Here is a 20971-nt window from a genome sequence, read left to right as displayed (position 1 = left end):
AGGTTCAATGACCTTGAGCTTCTCCCCAAATTATTTCTTTTTAATTGACTAGATGAAGGAAGTGGCGTTGAAGCAGCATTGGTTGCAAACAATGCACGATACCACAAAACTTGCATGCTGAGGTATAACAAAGCCAAGTTAGAGAGAGAGCAGAAAAGAGGCAGCTGAAAATAGGCGAAAATGACGAAGTACAGAAAGCTGCTGGCCACAAGCGAAAATGCAGTATGTTACGACAATCAAGTACTGAGCCTAAACAACGAGAAGTGAAATGTTTCTTTTGCGGAGAAACTGCTGGTCGTGTCCCTCTTCATGAAGCTGCGACATTCCAACTGGACTCGCGTGTCAGGTCGTGTGCAATGATTCTGGACGATAAGGACCTACAGACGAAACTCAACGCTGGGGACATGATTGCACAAGATGGGAAGTACCACCGCAACTGTCTCGTGAATTTCTACAACCGCGTTCGGAAGATTAAGGAAATGACTCGTAAAAGTTGAAATGATGAACAAGCAATAGAAGGGCTTGCCTTTGCACAGCTGGTCGTGTTTATTGAAGAAGTTTTAGCGGAAGGCAAGACGGCTCCGGTTTTCAAACTTGCAGACCCTGGCCCAGTTATATGTTTCGCTGATGGAACAAATGTTGGGAATCAAGTATGAAGGCAAAGTGCACACGACCCGTCTTAAACAGAGACTGCTTGCTTACTTTCCTAACATGTGTGTACAGCATCAGGGGCGCGATGTCCTGCTTGCATTTAATGAAGACCTCGGCGATGCCTTGGCAAAGGCTTGTGAACTGGATACAGATACTGATGCTGTCCATCTGGCGCGCGCTGCCCAAATTGTGCGACGCCAGATCTTCGGAGATGACAATGGGTTCAACGAATTTCGTCTAGAATGTCAACAGGATTCCGTGCCATCCGTGTTGCTTGCCCTAGTCACTATGATCTTGGAGGGATCAAGTATCAAAGACCTTAGAGAAAGCACTACACAAGCGGCACTGTCTATCAGCCAACTCCTCAAATTCAATTGTGTGAAGCACCGAAGAGCCGACATAGGCAGTACGTCTCGACCAGTCCGGCACGCCACCACGCAGGAGACGCCACTTCCCATTTATATCGGACTCATGCTACACGCACGCACTCGTAAAAGGAAGCTAGTCGACAAGCTGTCACACATAGGAATTTCTATTTCCTACGACCGAGTCCTGTCCCTCTCCGCACAGTTGGGGAACAGGGCCTGGCGCCTCTACCATCAGAAGCAAGTAGTCTGCCCTCCCAAGATGAGAGGCAAAGTCTTCACCACAGCCGCAGTAGACAACATCAACCATAATCCAAGTTCTACGACCTCAAAACAGTCATTTCATGGGACTGCTATTTCGCTGGTGCAACATCCTTCCTTCCTGACCGCTGCATCAGTATCCTCGGAGGGTCGAACGAAAGAGACATGAAATCAGTTGACCGTTTGCCACAACTATACAGATGTTCCACCCGTCAACAGCAGCATCAAGAACACGCAGGTACCGGTTACCAACGTGACATCCCTGAGATGCAGCAGCGGCCTCAAGCAACATATTGAAACAGAATATCTTTGGCTACAACACGCCCAATTATCCGTAAAAGAAAGTTTTCCATTAGAAAATACTTCATGGGCTGCATACCACGCAAGTCTACAGCCCAGTAACACAAGTCGGGCTATCTGCCCCACCTCACTACTCCCACTCTTCCTGGAGAGTGCCGATACCGTCGCTATGATCGAGCACTCCATGGATGTCGTCAGGAATGCAGTGGAACATCTTAACCCAAGCCAGATTCCAGTGCTCACATTCGACCAACCGCTTTTTGCACTGGCAAAGCAAATCCAATGGAAGTGGCCACAGGTGTACGGTGAAGAGAAGTTCATTATCCTCTTCGGAGGTCTTCATATCGAGATGGCAGCACTGAAGACCATTGGTGACTTGTTGCGAGGGAGCGGATGGGTGCAAGCACTGGATGAGACAGAGATCACCAGTGCCGGGACTGTAGATCCTTCCTGCGGGCATCACATGTCATTCGAACCAGGAGAGCGCATCAAGTAACAGCAGCAGCCCTCTTCATCCTGCAGCAGAACGCATACAACCACTACATTGACCAGTTGCGTGACGCCAGCACCAAGCAGCTTGAGTTCGCAAAGTGGTGCCAGCAAAAGGCGGAGACTTATCCCCAGTTCCACTACTGGGCAACTGTACTGGAATTGGAACTGACGATCTTAGTGTGCGTGCGCTCTCTGCGCCAAGCATGTTTGCTATGTACGTCGATGCCCTCAAAGAACTAGCAGCGTGGTTCCATGCCTTGGATCACACCAACTACGTGCGCTGGATTCCTGTGCATCTGCGAGACATGGTGGAACTGCCGACTAAACGCCCTGAAATTGCCGATGAATTCCTCACAGGGAATTTCACAGTCCACAAAACGACTAGGCCGTTGTCCACCATCCCCATCGATCAGGCCCACGAACAGAACATTGCAGCTATAAAAGGAGATGGAGGTGCAGTAGGTCTAACTGACAATCCCAGCGCAATGTGACGGTGGATGGTGGCAGAACCAGAGGTTTCTAGGCTCATCGAAGAGTTCCAGGACTCTAGCCAAGAACGATCAATAGACACAAAGCATCATGACCAGACATCGAGTGTGCAAACTGCTTTCCAAACAGATGTACAGTCAATGATCAAAGTGATGGAAGACTTTGGGAATCCATTTGAAGTGGATAGTCAAGATCTGTTGGTACTTGACACCAAGGAGATCGCGCCATGTCGAGCTGTAGACGACCTCCGTCGTGCATATAAAGTGGAACAGGTGCAGTTTGACAAATTTGTCAGAGAACGCCTGGTGGAGAGAACAAAACCCATACATGATCCTATCAAAAGAAACAATATCAAAATATTTGGTCAGCTTACAACAAAACCTCAAGCAAAGGGCAAGCAGCAAATGAAATCCCTCAGAAACGACGTGAACCTCTTCTCTCGTCTGTATATTGGATGCCAGAACGGGGATGGAAATCTAGACGAATTCTTCAAACATGGAAACCAAGCTTTCCCTCCTGCACTATCGGACGGCGGTGGCATCCGGTTTGGTGTAAAGAGTGATCTTCTCAGTTGTCTAGAAGACTTCAGTCAGCGTAGATCTGAGGTTCCTCCAACAAGCTGCTTTGTTCTAGATGGAGCAGTCATCATGCAGTTTCTGAAGCCTGCTACGGCAAAAACCTTCAAAGAATATGCACAGCAAATTTTGTGCCTCACATAATCTCAACATTTCATCAAGCCACGCGACTGGACCTGGTGTTGGACCGCTACATAAGAAACTCGTTGAAAGGTGCAGCAAGAGCCAAGCGGGGAAAAGGGGTGAGAAAACGAGTGGTGTATAATTCAACTATACCCGGGAACTGGGCCAGCGTCCTCAGAGTCGACGAAAACAAGACAGAGCTGTTCATCTTCCTCTCTGAGCATGGGCAGTGTGGACAATGCTACCTGAGCTCACGCAGCCGCTCACTCTTCTCTCCATTGCACCAGATCGTATTAATGAAGACGCCATGCATATAACTGAAAGGTTCATCCTACTGCTTTATGACAGAACAGCACAGAAACTGACATTGACAAGGCACGTCGCAAACTGTTTGCAAAGAAAAACAACGTCCAGCTGATCCCACCAACAAGAGCAGCCCTGGAGCAGCACGTCCGAAAAGCAGTATATCAGGGCGGACATGTCTGGGGTCAGGCTATGGTTCCTGCACCAACACTGCCATCACCAACCGACTGGGGTTGGATCAAGACCAGCGGCGTGTATGAAAAGATCTGCTGGGAGCTCGTCTCTTGCAAATGCAAAGACTGCATGAAAAAGTGCAAGTGCAAGAAGGCCAGTCTGGAATGCACACCACTGTGTGCTTGCGACGGGGAATGCTCTGAAATGTAAAATTATGAACTAAATATATATAACTTACAAATTATCTGTCATACTTTTCTTCAAAGCATCTATTAAAACCTTCAGCAACAAACTTTATCTAACTTCTGTTGTCTTTCGAGTGTCCAAGGCGGCCATTTTGGAAAATGGCCACCACGGCCGCCAGGGGTCAGTTGACCGATGGCTCCACATCCAAATTTGTTCATCTTACATCTATATAGCTCTGTGCCAAATTTGGTGCTTTTATCAAAAGTGCACAATACCTAGGTATGTTGAAATATCCTAGCTAAACAGCCGCACTATTTACTGTTCTTTTGACATGAAATTTGCCACATACATGTCTTTTCCGATTATACACATACTAACTTTATAAGAAATACCGGGCGAATTCGTTATCAAATTATATTCCTACAACATATTTATAGACATGCGACAATAATTTTGGACATGAGTGTACCTATGGATTTTCTCGGGATTCTATTATTTCTCGTAAATTCCTGTTTCCTCTAAATTCTACTGTGTACTTACGTTCTTCAGAGGACCATTTCTGATCATCTTCTTTCACATCCTCTTCGCTGTCCATGCTTGAACTGGATACATTGTTTTCCATTTCTAAACGCGATAACTGATCATATTGGGACGTCCAACTTGAACCACGCACTTTTTTTAGTTTGTTTCTCTTCAACTGATCAAGACACTCGAAAATGTTATACACAATACGGGCATCGTTGTGATACTTCCAACTCTCAATTTCACACTTTCTGGATTTTAAATACAGTTTTTTAACACTACTCCATTGTGAACTGCACTTTTTTCCCGAAAAACGCCAGTCTGTGTGAGGGAAACATCTTCTATTAAGTTCATGTGCAATCTCCTCCCATGCTTTCGATCTTGGTTCCCTAAGAAAAATCAGATAAAATTGTTCTTTTTTCAAAATATGGAGTAGAATCTGCGTAGCGCTTTTTCCATCTTTTATTTCTTTATCCCAAGAAATGAGAAGACTCCCGTTGTTAGAGATTACGTTATCTAAAACAAAGAAAAGAAAATACAGTTTTTTGATACTAGGTCATTTGCTCTAATGAAAATGTATTTTGAGTCAACAATAAATGAACGAATTGCCACAGATTACAGAAGCTTTCTAAGAATTTCGAACATGATAATCTAGTATCTGTCAAATATAGTTAGTTGTGCTACAATTTTGAAATTTACTTTCTTAGTGTATCGAATACAATTCTCTGCAATGAGCATCACTAAAGAGTTTACTACCTGGCATAGGCCTCGGGTGTAGAAGGTGATAACCCTCATATCAGAAAAACTTTATTTCTGTGAATGAACTACAGATTGTCCTTATACGTGCATAAAATTCGCCAGGGTGGCATGTCACCATGCCCTTCATTGCCATCTATATATGAAAATCAAAAATGTTTCACCTTGAACAGAGAAGAGGCTTGTCGCCTTGTTCATTCACAGAAGTAACATTTTTGTGATATGTGGGTTATCACTTTTTACAGCCGAGGTCTATATTATTATCTAAAATATTCACGTGAGATACGATGAAAAAAAAAGTAGCATTGCTAGCATACATCCTTTCTACATATATTTATACAACTAAATTCAATCTTAAATGAGTATGAGCTGGTTCCGTAATTTGCATAATGTTTATTTTTTCCAGAGGTTATTCTGCGTATATTTCTGTAATAGATTGGGAACTTTATGCACTGCCACCTCATTTCTGAAATATTTATAATTCTTTGGCCCTTCTAGAAACAAAACAAAACAAAACAAAACAAAAAAAGGTATTTGCTCATTATGTATTATCTTTCATTTGTTTCAGTGAAGGGTGCAGAAGAATATGTCTCACCGTAAGTTATGACAAACTGTTTTACAGAAAGGAATAGTCAATGGAAGTTTTCAGAAAGTACGTGTTGTGGCTTTCTTATAAAACATTAAGTCAATCAAGAAAACAGATTATATTTCAGTTTCCATATCACTATAAGCTTTCCTCGTTTTTGATCCCATTTCAGTTCACTATTATTTAACTTTTGGTACAAACTTCAAAATTTCGTCTGATAAAGTTCTTCAACAGACTCTGATCCGTCTCCTTCCGAACAACTTGAAGACAACGACACCTGTTAAAGTGGGTTTCACCGAGCAAGAAAGCTTCGCGCACGTACATCACTCTCCCACTTGCTGTGTAGCAAAGTTAATGTGCTGTAGCAGGTACAATGCTGCCGGATGAAACCGCTTTTCGAAAGGACACGCCATGGCTCTTACGCATGAAAACGTGAAAGTTTTGCGCAGAGTACAACTATGTTGGACCAATGACTTTGTGGTGGGACGGGCAGGGCTTAAAAAAACACGGGTTTTTCTGAAAAAGCCCAACCCACCTGGGCCCATATGGGTTTTTTCGGGTATTTTCGGGTTTTATTGTTTTTTTTCGAGTTTAATTGGGTTTTATCAAAATATATCAATATGTCTTTGGGGTAAAAGTGTTAAAATATGATTTATATTTCAAGATTATCATTGTCACAACTTGCAACAATTTTCTATTCACTGCTGTTCTGAAAAAATGGCCGCCATTTTGAAATTTTACGTTGGATCATCGCCAAAATATATACAGCTAATTCAAAGTATCTTGTGCTTCTACTCTAAAAATTTCGGCTTAAAAGACCGAAAATTGCGCTTTGTAGCGTGCATACCCGCTATTTTGAAAAAAATAAATTGACACCATTTTGAAATTTTACGTTGGTATGCCGCCAAAATCTACACAGGAAATTTAATGTGTATCGTGCTTGTACTCTAAAAATTTACACTTAAAAGACCGGAAGTGATTCCCTGCACTATGTGTGGTACAAGCAGACGAACGAACAAATGCAGATTGAATCATCCCAGAAGCCTGTGACGTTTGCCAAATATGAACACCAAATATATTAATTTAACAGCGTAAAATAAATGGTTTTTATTGTTGAAGTTCACTTTCAATACCTTGTGTGTTCAATTACAGGAATGTCCCGAGCACTTCTTGCAAGAAGGATCTTTCCAGAAAATTAATTTAGGACCATTAAGAAAGATATAATTCATATTTTATAAAATAAACTAGCTACTGGCTAGCTGGGGGCTCTGCCCCCAGGCCCCCGAGTTTGCTCGGCCTACGGCCTCGCATTTCTTATCTATCGCCCTTTGCATCAACAGTGAATTTCGTGAACTTGCTCTTCATATTTCCTGAATCTGCCCATCAGGGGGCTTCGCCCCCCATACACTGCCTTCGCTCGGCCTACGGCCTCGCATCTCTTGAACCCACAATTCTATCATTTCTTTCCCTATTTCAACTATTTAAAAGATAAGATTTTGTATCCCAAGAAAACTTCCATTTGAATAACAAGGTAATTTCTTCATCACCCGTTAGACCCCTAAAAATATTAAAAATATTCACTTTTGGCTATTTTCCTGTCGGTTAGTCCTGGAATGCTATAATCATGCCAAATTTCATCATTCTAATCATGCCGGAAGGGCCTAAACATTTTGGGGTGTAGAAGACGTCCCATATAAATAACATGGGAAAGATTTTTCAGTTCCCTATAAAACCACTCTAAAGTTGGATTTTTAAATTTTTACTGATTTACTTAGGTTCTGCTAAGAAAACGTACAAGCATACCGAATTTCAAGTTTTTATTCCAATTGTAAGTACCCAAAACATGAGATTATAGGTCCAAAAAAAGGCCTATTTAAATAACATGGGGAAACTTCTCATCCCCTCTTTAGACCCCTAAAAATTAAAAATATTCACTTTTGGCAATTTTTCTGTCCGTTAGTCCCGGAAAGCTACCATCATGCCAAATTTAATCATTGTAGCCCTACAGGAAGTGCTCAATAATGTATATCAGCTCATGTAGTTTTATATATATTTAGGATGTTTCAGAATGTCTTAAATGAAATTAAATATCTTACAGCATAAAATAAATAGTTATATTGTTGAGGTATTCAGTTCCGATGCTTTGTGCGTTCAATTGGAGGAATTTCCCGAGAACTTCTTTCGGAATGTTTTTTTTTTTTCCTCCTCCCTCGAAAATGCAGCTCCCTTTACTGTACATCGAAACTTCCACTAGTACGAAAGTTCGAATTCAGCACTTAAAACAGTAAGGGGTACGTAGTTTTCGGAACTCTGAGCATCGAGTTTCTTAAATTTGACGAATTTTTACGCTTTTGTTGGTGTTGATTCTACAGTATGCTTATTTGAAGAGTACCTACAAATAACTGCACTAAACTGTTTTTGTTGGAAAACTAAATTTTATTGAAGAATACTTGTCCTACCATCAAAGGTAAGAAATAATAATAATAGTTTTACTAATGCACTACATGTTTACTGGTAGTACCGGCATCTATGGCTTTAAACGCGTCAAACGTATAAGGGACAACGTTCAAACGTATAAGGGACAACGTTCCTCGGCGTCGCCGAGTTGGCGAGCACACGATTCACGCAAAGTATTTTCTAAAATATAAAATTGTACTTTTTTCTTCCTTCAAATAGGCTATAAGCATAATCCATACATTAATTTGTTACTTAATTATCTCAAGCTAAGGTAAGGTTTTTTATTCATTCAGTGCATTCAGAACTTGATAAAGGTCTTATGTTGAATGTTGTATACCTTAACGGGAAAGCATTCAATTCGCCCAAGGAAAGTTCAAAATCTGATAAAAATCACTTTCAATGTGATCACCTTGGTTGTATCAGTAATATATTAACAAAAAGCTCAAAAACCCAGGTGGGTTTTAAGGTGGGTTTTTTCAGGTGGGTCCAACCCGAAAAAACCCGGTGGTTTTTTTCGGGCTGGGCCTATTTGGGCAAACCCTGGGGACGAGCCACTGTTTAACTCTGGAAACAAATACCGAGTATTTCATTTAGACCGATCACAGTTTTGTATCTTCTTTTGTTTAAATTGTTTCCTTGAATATGTCTCCCAGACACTGTGACTTTTGCTTATTATCAATTTGACGTATTTACTAAGAATTTGAAGAAGTAGTTATGTGGTGAAAGGAGTTTCGACCTGATATACCTAGAAGCACCACGCGTTTCTTTTTCCCCCGCGTGATATTAAGTAATGGGGGAATTAATGAGCTTACTATTTAGTATAGAGTTTTATTTGAAGAATAATATGTGGGTGAAACCAGAAACAGAAGTAGAAATATGAATTGTTAGATACGTATTACATAGAAAACACTAGGAGAAGAAATCAAGACATTTTTAGCAATAAAAATTTATCGTGAAAAGCAACCAATGCAAATAATATTACTATAAGTGACTTATGGAGCAAATAATATGAACTACCCTTTTACAATGAGCAGGAACATATTTTGACAGACTGAAAATTCTAAAGTTTGATGGAGAAAGAGTTATAGATCTAAATCACTGAAAAAATGTAAATTTGCAATAAGTTCTGACATATGGTATCCACTCATCGACCATTGTAAAAGAAACTTCAAGCCTCATGAAAACGTTATCGTTAATGAGGAACTATTTCCAACAAACGTTTGCTGCAAATTTATTCAGTATGTCCCCAACAAATGCATAGATACAAAGGAAATATATCTAGCAGTGCCACAAGGGAGTAGATTCACACTTTGCTGTTCTTACTGTACATAAACGACCCTGAGTGCCGTGAGATCCGTTCATGTGACTCTTCTACACATGATTCGTCTACCAATAATCGAAAAGATGAATAAATTACAAAAAAAAAAAAAAAAAAAAAAAAAAGATCAATAGGAATGGTTTGAGGAGAACAACCTAAATGAATGAAAAAGAAAATAAGTACTTCTACCACCGAATGAGAAAAGAATAAACGAAATATATATCAGTGTATGAATTAAATTCTACATAGCGTTATAGTAGCTGCTCGGTGAGCAATGGCGTTTAATGCCGATGCCATGTGCCGAAGCTTACCTAAACCTTTTGTTAGTTGGAGAGGGTTGTAAAATTATCTTATTTCCTCATTTTATTTTTACTATTGTCTCATAAACATCCTAGCACTCCTTTCAACTTTGTGAGTTACCCCAGCTTTTAACTGCCTGCATCCGCTATGTGATATTAATTGAAATTACAGTACATCACATACCGGGGACGGAAATGACCAAAAGTGAAATTTCCCACAAAGCATATTTACGGCAATTACCACTCCCAACATACCCGTTTCCGAGTTCGGGAAGGCTTTACGTTCCTGCCTCACTTCGCATGAAGAAAGTACTAATTAGTGATACTTAAATCACACAGATTTACTTCAAATCACCTTCATATAGTGTATGTATTTTGCAATTAACAAATACTGAAATAAAATTGTTTACTATTTACGTTAAAATCTACATGTATATGGTTGTCATATAAAAGTAGGAAAAAATCGTTTCGTTTTACATGTACAAGAAAAAAAATTTACATTTCACTTTAACGCATGGATATTACGATGAACTCATATATATATTTAATTAATGAAATAACGCATTTTATAGGCCCAGATTTTTCGTCCCGATCGCGACTGTCACGAATCACTGGAATTTTTCATGCACATTTTGAACTGTTAGACCGCTTTGACTAACCACCAGAATTTTACTGACGAACAAAATTCTAGAGGAACATTACCTGCTATTCATTCCATTATTGTTAAGTCTCTCTTTTTTCCTTCCAGAAGAATTTCTTCACTCTTCTACTAATAAAACATTTTCACCTTCACGCCACACTTTCCGTTAGTCTTATGTTTTAGTTATTTCTTTCTTTTCCCTACGTAGTGCATTCGTTATCGTATATCATGTTATTGGATTTGTTTTTAGAGTTGACATTAGGAATTAAAATTTTCTTACAGTTGCATTTGCGTCTTGTTCGTCTTCTCACTAAAGTTAGAGTATATTTTACGTGCTCCATCGTTTACATGCTGTTGTATCTTTTACTGTTGAAGTCAGATTAACTCGCTATTTGGGCGCGTCTCCTCTCATCGGGAAGATCCCAGTTTTAACCACAACGCAACCAGCTGACGCAATAGCTAAAATTAACTATGATCTTGTCTGTAGAAATGCACTGCGACGGGAAATTTCTTTCTTTTTCACCAAATAAGGAGAAGTGACAGAGTCTGTAGCGATTTTTATCATAACCACAAGCAAACATATATGCATATACACTTGCAAAGAGAAAATTTGTTGGAACTTTTCCATATGAGGTTTATTTAAGAAGTCAACATTTTTTCCACTGATTTCTCATAGTGTCACAAAGGCTCTCGAAAAGACGACTGTTTGTAGGGAATTGAAAAACAAACAGAACCCTGGAACACTTTTGGTTTAGCAGTTCACTTCACTATATATTCTAAATATATATTTTTAGTCACTTCAGAAGATTTTTCGGAACACTTTCTAAAAGTATCTATGTCCATTGGTCTTAAAGGGGTTACGATCCATCAAGTCTTATTCTCAAAAGAGTGTGACGATAAATTATTAAAGTCCATTTCGAAATACGATCATGAACATATGGGCCATATTAAACGAATTTTAAATTCCGGTTAGACCATAATTTTTTATAATGTCCTTTACTGTCTTTCATATGTATTTTATCTTTGTTTGTATTACCATCATTACTATTATAAGAAAACACATTCACATTCAATGTTTATTTTCACTTACAAAAACTTCAAACCTATTATAAAGGTAACCAAGAAAGTTATGTCGCTTTTTGTGCAGGTCTGTGTTCAATTGGCCCTCACACCATGAATTGAATGCAAATGGAGATAAGGCGAAGGTCAGTTGTTGGTCTGGGTATATCCAACATATTACCTGGTTGTGGCAGTTCAGTTACACTGTGAACTTGCGTAAGGACAGAATGAACATGGTATCTCCACAGAGCGTCATAACAGCGTATATGCAGTACGAGTTCAAACTGGAGTCAAACGCCGATACAGCGGGCGCAAGATAGGCCAGGTCTTTGGTGAGGGTGTTGTGACTACGCGGACAGTGCAGCAGCGGCGTAACAAATTTAAGGACCGTGACGAAACACTCGAAGCTGCAACACGTGCCGGAATACCAATACATGTACAAAATGAAGATATTGAGGTAGCAATTGAGGCAAACAGTGGTTAGGCATGTGTGGAACTGGGACTACAATTCAGGGTGAGTGGAGAAATCATTCGGTAGCACTTCCATCAACTTGTAAGCACTACAAGTAGAGTCGATGGGTCTCACATGGTTTGACTCCGGGCCAGAAGGCAACGCGAGCAGACACATGTGTTTCTTTGCAATTTGTGTTTCTTGAGGAAGGAGCAATTTGTGGACAGGATGTTGACAGGATGTGATTTTTTATTTTTTTTTTTATTGCTCAGACGCGCCTCTTCGGTTTCGGCACCTGAAGATTTGAACCGAAACGGGCTATCATCATTGCAATCTTGTCTTCCTTCTTTATTTCATCATTCATTTTCATTCATTCAAAACAGCAAATCCTTACTACTAACTACTATTCTCTAATGATTATTTGTCTTCTTTAACTAATCAAACTAATCTACTCTACATTCTGTCTCAAGTCGAGCTTAACATTGGTCCTATCATAAATATCATCATTCATTGCTTTTTGCCTATACTTAGCTCATCCATGTGGTATTCCCTCTTCTTCTTTGTTTCATTTCGTTCAGGTTTTCCCTGTATGATTAGGTTTTTCACCTTTGTATATAATTTGATTCTCTCCTGTATGTTTTTTATTAATTTACCACATTCTCCTACAAAATAACTAAACACACACTTCACTTATCACTATTAAGCACTGTCCACACTGGTATTTATAATATTACACTCATACACTATCACACTCCTGTGTGGAAACACAGTAATTCCACCACACACACTACACTTGTTCCGTTCATTTTGTGCATTCTTCGTTAAATCTTGTCTGTCTCATGTACGATGATTTTGTTTTTGATATATGTTCCTCGGTTGTTTTACGTATGTCCACGGTCCCCAATACAACGGCTTGGGGTTCAGGATCCACTCGGAGCACTTAGTGCGGGCCCTGGTCAGTTGTGTCCCACCGCCGTGTGCACCGGAACCGAAAGCGGCGCGTACGCAACAAGATCGCGGACGGTCACTGTTTTCTTTTACCCGAGTTCATTTGTCTCATTTCTTAATTCTATGAGATATTAATGTGCTGTATATTAGAATGCACGATGACCCACCACCGAAACACGAAATTCACTCCGGCCCGACGCATCCGGAGTTCCAATCCGGTCTGTCCGGGGATGTGTCGAGCTCACTTTTGCTCCCGCGCTTCCTTCCGGGGCATGCGGAATACCAGCAATCTTGGAGGAGACCTCCGGTCCGAAAGGAACGCCCCATACACACGTTCACACATTCAAACTAATTCATTTATATATCTGTTAATTTCTTATTGGTTTCTGTTTGCTAGATTCCTTTCTTCATATTGTTTTTTGCTGCGTTCGGAAAATTCAGCCGTAATTCTTTCAGCACTTTAAAGTCTTCCTCTTCGCTAATAATATCCTCTAATCTTCCTGTTCTTATATTATTCCTCTCGTTCATTCGGTCTTCTAGTAGGGGACACCACATTACATAGTGTTCCGGAGTTCCAAACTCACCACAACCACAGTTCCCTTCTTCTTTTAAGCCAAACCTTTGAAAATATTGGCCATAGGGTCCATGTCCCGTGAGGAAGTGGACAAGGCCTGCAGATGGTTCAAAATGGTTCCATTTTAGTCTTTCACTTATGTACATGTTGGAACAAGCACTCTGCTGAATTGTGTTTTCACTACATTTGTTCTGTTTGCTTATTAACAGAAAACACTTGTTCTTGTATCTTGTGCTTAACCACTCTATGCATTATTCATCCACTGCCAACCGATTTATGATGGATATACAGTAAACTCTCGTTTATCCGTACTTCTGCCTATGCTTATTTATAGGTATAACTTTGTGTTCATAATAAAGGTACTTATATTCTAATCTGAAACTCCTAATTTCCGGTATAGAATAATATCATGTAGACCTGTTATGGGGAGGTATTGTATACTTTTATCAGGTACCCCGCCAGAGATATATACCTATAAAATATGCAGATTTTCCACTTTTCTGAATTTTTGATAATTTCTAGAAAACAAAGGGGACACGTCTAAGGGTTGGAACTTGGTGAGTGATAAGAACTATATCAGTTCTCTTTATTCAGTAAACCTCAACTTCCTGACCCCTTCCCTTCTTTAAAAAATAAGTGCCAAAGTTGGGATTTTTAACGTCAATCACCTACTTTTTCAAATTTTAATTTTACCCATTCATAATTTATGAAGGACAATAACTAATATACACTCTTAAAGTGTACAACTTACTGAACATTTCGGTTTTGGTTCCACATCCATAGGGTAATTAGGGGCTGAGATATTTTAGATTCTGTAACCCCTTTCAACACCACAAAATGGCACATCTTCGAAAACAAATATGGCTGCCACTCGAAACCAAAAGCCAATAAAATTAAAATCATGCTAATTTTGAACTAACGCCATGATAAGTTACCTGTACATAAAAAATCAGATTTTTTAAAAATTGTCGAGCAACGATTTATTCCTTTTCTGGACCACTTTACATGGATTTACCCTTATGTCATATTGTTAGGTTATTCTTAAAACACGTATTCATGAAATATGAACAAAATCACCCGAGTCCTTTTTAAGGGTTGTTAGTGAAACATTCATTTATGAAATATGAACGAAATCATTAGCGCCGTTTTTTCAGCCAATCGCAAATATTAATTTTCACCCTTCAGTAAACTACCGTTATTTTTACGGTAGAAAGAAAATTTAAGAAAGAAAACGCCCCTAAGGAATCTTATAAAAACTTTGTTTTAAATTTGGTCTCGACACATTGAACGGTATGACCATTAGGCGAGAGAACATCTTTACATCGGAACGAAACGACCCATATTCAAAAATCCATTTTTCCGGAAGTAGAGACCGCAAAATGTGTAAATCCGTTTAAATCTCGAATTCGATTTTTTTTTTTTTTTTTATCATCAACATACTTTCCTCTTTCCCATCGTTTCTCGAAAGTAAAAATGGTAAAAGAAGAAAAATATCGAGGAGAAAATAAGATCAGTCACAGACAAGTTATGCAATAGTGTAGTATGCAATAATAAAATATCAACTGTGTACATTATGGCATGTTAAATAAAAATAAAAATCAGATATTAAATGTTTGAATGGAACATGAGTTGATAACACTGATAAGTTTGTAACAGTGCCATCTTGCGACTGAAAGTAAAAGCTTCTGCGTGAAATTCTGTTCGTACGAATTGCGTCAGATTTCAGGGAAAATTGGAACTGGTCGAACCCTTCTTGACCAAGTGTTGTAAATGTTATAATATCTTTAGTACTGTTCATTCATGATCATCAGTTGAATAAAACTATTATTTGTGATATCCAGAAGTGTACTCAGTGTTATGTTATCCAAATTTGGTGAGTCTGTTCTATGATTTTGATTATTAAACGTTAATTAAATCTTTTAAAACTGTTAAAATAGGCCGCCATTCAATTTAACTGGACATGTGTATCTGAAGGTTTAAGTGTAATTAGGGTCCACTCATTGTTCCAGTTTTTGTCTAAACTTTAGATATTCTGATATTACGAAGAATCCAGAGATGGAAATCAGAACTAGAATTGTTAAAATTAATTATAGCTGATATTAAAAAGATTACATCTTTACAGCTCATAGGATAGTCGATTTCTGAATTCCATTACTTTGATTGTTAATTTTCTTGTATTTTGTTGTAGTGTTCTATAATTATCTTCAAAAATAATAACTACAGTGAAACCTGTCTTTAGCGGAATCGAGCGGGACTTGCAAAAATTTCCGTTAAAGTCAGGTTTCCGCTTAGTGGAGGTAGACCTTTTTTTAAATACATGCTTATAAAGAGGTATACTGAGAAAATATATTGCTGTACGTACATTGTTCGATTACAGTACTTCTTTCTTCTACGAATAAATACACAAAAAAATTAAAATGAATACAAAATATACTAGCCAAGCAGGGTTTTCTGTGTACATTGCTGCTTGGCTGCTTGACTTTCCGCATACACTTTAGCCTGAGAAATTATACTAAGTGAATCAGAATCATTTTTCCGTAAGACATTTTTTTCAGTTTCTTTAAACTTCTGAGAGCATCTTGATATGTATTTATTCTACACTCTTCTTCGAACTCGGTATCGTATTCCTCTTCTTCTTCTATCTCGTTTTCTTCTTTCCGACATTCCGTATGATTTTTGATTAAGTTGCAGGGATTAAGGACAATTTGTGGAGGTGAATATGAGTAGTGGTTGGGGAAGGTAAACACTGTCCAGAAATATTTAACAAAAGAACGAACATTTTATCGCAGACAGTTTAATGTATATGTCTCACAAAATGTCTAAACATCTTCTAAACGCTGTAGTCCGGAACTCAGAATTTTCCGTTAAATGTTTATTTTGCTTTCCGTTGTCCGCATAACACAGTTTCCGCTTAATGAAGGGACTTTTACACGTTTTGTTCTCCAAAATTCATGGGACCGTGAAATATTTCCGTTTAAGACAGTTTTCCGTTTAATAAAGGGTCCGTTGAAGACAGGTTTTACTGTATTTAAATTTTCATTCACGCAACTTGTTATTCAACCTTACGAAATTAGAATTTTAGATGTTCCTGAACATTACAGTATTTTGTGTATGCGTTTGAGAGCTGGAAGCAAATTATTTAAATCGCCTTTGCAGATTAATGCATTTATTCAAGATTAGTTGCTTATATCAGTTTAAATGCACAATTACTATATGATGATTACTCTCTCACTATAATATTGGGGTGGCGTTTTGTGACCCTGACCAGTGACGATGCGTTATTTTTCAATATTTAATTTCAACACGCACGTTACAACATCCAGTTAGGTACATGAGAGTAACAAAGCTGATGATTAATCAGTATTAATGGCGTACGCTCAGCGAATTGACAGGGCTTATGCCTTCTCCTCTTTAGTGCAGTGATACTGAAATGGACTCCGCCTTCAAGTAGTAGTAATGACTCCTTTTTATACACATGTTACAACTCTTTTATATAGATAATTTGTCACGAAAAACAAGCCTTATACAGACATATTTAAAGAAAAAAGTTACTTCGAATATGTCCTATCCTTAACCTTGCACAAGATTTCAGCAGATGAGTTATCTCTCTGAACACTTTTTCGTTACAATAGGCATCAAAATTTATTACTTGAGGAACATTAAATACAGAGTAGTAATCTGAACTTTCAGCCCATGCTGACACATACCAGTTTAATCTAATTCGTAGTTATTATTGAATGTTACCTAATAATGTGAAAAGTATTTCTTGTTTACTTTAATTTATGTTCACTCCAATGTATGTACACTCATGTCCAAAATTATTGTCGTATGTCTATAAATATATTGTTGTAGGAATATAATTTGATAACGAATTCGCACGGTATTTCTTATAATGTTAGTATGTGTACAATCGGCAAAGACATGTATGTGACAAGTTTCATGTCAAAAGAGCAATAAATAAGAACAAAACGAGTATGAAACTTTCTTGGCCATTTAGCTACATTTTGTTTTAGTCATTCTAATTTTCGTATTTATAATTGCTTTCCTATGAAATTTGCCACAAATATACATTTTCCGATTATACACATAATATCAGTATTAAAAGTGCCCTGTAAAATCATTAATGTATTATATTGTTACAAGAAGACACTTGTAGATACGCGACAATCATTTTGGACATGAGTGTGCATAACTATTATTAAGTTACTCAGAAAAAAATGTAAGACAACTTGTCTATATGATAATAACTTCATTACTAAGTTATATGCTTAATGCACCCGAACGAAAATATTCCGCAATATAAATTGGTACTACGTAGAACTATTACAGATACACTAACAGAGGACATATAAAAACGGACCAATTAATGACCAAGTTTAATACTATTTCGTAATGTGCCTTCAGATGTATGAATAATTAAAAATTTTTGAATGAATAATAAAATAAAATAATGAATAAATAAGTATGAGAGATAAATGAAAAATGAAATGTGAAAATTATGTAATTATATTTTTTATGAGAGCCATTCAGAAAATAAGTGTACTTTATAGCAAACTGTATTAATAATCTTATATTGGTCTAGGATTCTTTGTTAATTTGTACGAGGTCAATCAAATTAACAATGCCCGTCCGTAGTGTATGATATCATTTTCTTTTATGGCCAGATCTGCTTATTTATATTATTTAAGTTGGGCAAGACATAAATATCTATGTTTTATACAGTTACTTTAGAACATAAAGGATACGCCATTACGAAGGAGTTTATATTCGTTTAAAAAGAAGATATTTTGTAAACATTATGAAGGTAAATGGTAAAGAAATCATGCTAAATACATAAATTCGCGTATATCGTATTCCGTGTTGTTATTTTGAACATTTAACTATTAAGTTACGTTAAAGTGACTTTTAGCACATTAAAAACAAACTTACGGCATATATATATATAGGAGTGGGACCAAAAAATCTAAAACGTTTGCAAAAGTGTGAAAATCATACCTTGTATGGTGTGGGGCCTCCTTTTGCGTCCAAAACAGCTTGGATACGACGTGGAATGGAGGTATACAGCCCCTGAATCGTGGTGTGTGGAATTTTGTACCATTGTTCCTCCAAAACATGCTCCAGTTCCTTAATGGATGCTGGTGGAGGTTAATGAGACCCATCACGCCTTTCTAACTCAGACCACAATGGCTCAATGATGTTCAGATCTGGTGATTGTGGGACCCAGGGGAGGTGTGATAGCTCCTCAAACCATGATTTCAGCGTTTTTGCAGCGTGACAGAGTGCCAAATCATCTTGGTAGATGCCATCACCATCAGGGAACAATATTTGGGCCATGGGTAGAACCCTGTCCTCCAAAATGGCCTCATACGCATTCATCTTTCCACGCAGGGCTATGATGGGACCTGCAGAAAACCACAATATCACTGTCCATACTGTAACAGAACCACTCCCATGCTTTACAGTTGGGAGCAGACAGTCTGTATCATAGGCCTGCGACGGTGTTCTCCATACGTAAATACGACCGGTTGTTGGAAACAAGGTGAAGGTCGATTCATCGGACCACATTACGTGTTTCCACTGCTCATGAGTTCACGCCTTGTGGTCCTTGCACCACTGGATATGCCTCTTCGCATTTACTGCTGTGACCAGGGGTTTGGCGATAGCGGCCCTGCCATGAATTTTCATTTTATGAAGTTCCCGTCGCACTGTTTTCGATGAAACCGGGTTCTGTAGGCCGGAATTGAGTTAAGACGTAATTTTCATTGCAGTGGTCTTCTTTTTAGCTGCTACAATCCGTTTTAATGCCCTCCGGTCCCTATCTGACAGGATTGTCTTTCGACCACTGTTGTGCTATGCAGACGTCGTTTGCCCATGAATTGAGTATGTCCTCGTGACATTGGACTCAATGCCTTTCGATATCCCCACAATGTTCGCCACTGTTACCACTGAAGATCCAACCAGACGGGCACCAACGATCATGCCTCTTTGGAAGTCTGTCAGGTCACCCATTTTACCGCACCACTTTCACACCACGACACTCATAGGTGAACTGTTTACTGCCGACGGAAGAGGAAGGTCCACATGACACATTGAAAACAATAAACGATCGGCAACCGCAACACGTGTTGTACAATGGAGGGCCAAACTTGCGTGTCCTGTATATATATATATATATATATATATATATATACATAACGAAGTGTGAATTGAAGTAAATGTTATAACCACCAGGTTATTAAAATTAAGGGCGTAGCAGCAAAACACGATACTTCATACACACATGCTCATTACAGTGGTCTAAAGGTGGTGGTACTACGGAGATCCTTGTCACTAAGCAAACCTCGTATCGGGTTCGATCCTCATTTAGGTAATGGTCTGTATTTTAGCCGAGTTAGATATGAGACGTTGAATCGGAACAGTTCTCTGTATAAAAACAGTGCTATCAACCTGGGCTATATGAGCAAACTAAGTGTCGAGAATCGTGAATCGAACCATTTGTTTTATAAATATATCATCACGAGGCGAGGTATAAATAAATTCGAACCATATCTTGTTACAAATTTGGCTCCCGAACAGTAAAAGCTACAGGAATCGAATCCTCCCTGTTATAAGTATCGGCTTCATAAGTATCGGCACAATAACCACAGGATTTAAGGCAGCACGATAGTATTCAAGAACCAATAACTAAGATATATATGTAGTTTAAACTTCATTGTCTTCAAATACAGTTAAGTACACAAAATAACTATTTATCCTCGATACGTTTTCAAATTTATAATCCTTTGCAATATCTCTTGCTCTTTTAGTGAAAGGAGGTCTGGCTAGGTTTTCTCAGATCACCACTGAACTGCTACTATTCATAATCTTCTGGCTGTTTCTTGGTATACAGTGAAACACAAACTTTCACCTGAAGCATAATAATAAAGCCTCTAAACTTCGGAAGCTCTCAACACCAATAAAAAGAGGTTAATACTAAACTAACTCTCTGGCCTATGGAATCTGAAGGTGCAGTGCAGCATTCAGAAAAGCTCTTCATTGTCTTCTGTTCTTAGCTAACTGGATTCATTTTCTACTTTTTATTCTGATTTCTCCGAGCTCCATTTTAATATCGCCCTTTTATCTGCGCCTAGGTCTTCCTCACTGACTATTTTCCAATTAGGTTTTCATTAACAATTTTAAAAGTATTTCCTCCATTCTGGCTCTTGTTTGTCTGAGCCTCCCAGATTGATGACCCTAACAACGTTACATAAACGACATAGATTATGCAGTTCTTGTTCTGAAGTGAACATCACTTAACATCTTTTTTAAATTTCACATCTAGAACAATGGACGATGCTATGCATCAATTGACCAAGTGCCAAAACACGGTTCGGAGACATTGAAGGAAAAAAAAAAAATGTTCCCTTTACGATCCAGTATTTGACGCTTGGTCGAATAGCTTT

At 38.5% G+C, this 20971-nt stretch overlaps 1 protein-coding gene across 7 annotated transcripts in view; it reads right to left on the bottom strand.

The window, feature by feature from the left end:
- Positions 1-20971, bottom strand: part of LOC145691002 (uncharacterized) — a 143114-nt gene that overhangs the window by 85034 nt on the left and 37109 nt on the right. For all 7 annotated transcript variants that reach the window (XM_081766485.1, XM_081766487.1, XM_081766484.1 and 4 more), the window contains one exon: positions 4460-4957. In XM_081766485.1, coding sequence (XP_081622611.1) covers positions 4460-4957 — 498 coding nt within the window. The remainder of the gene's footprint in view (positions 1-4459; positions 4958-20971) is intronic.

The sequence above is a fragment of the Thermobia domestica genome, chromosome 7 (assembly GCF_964235325.1).
Source record: "Thermobia domestica chromosome 7, izTheDome1.hap1.1, whole genome shotgun sequence".
Taxonomy (NCBI): Eukaryota; Metazoa; Arthropoda; class Insecta; order Zygentoma; family Lepismatidae; genus Thermobia; species Thermobia domestica.
Note: the sequence above shows the minus strand (reverse complement) of the source record. Positions and strands in the feature narration are given on the sequence as shown.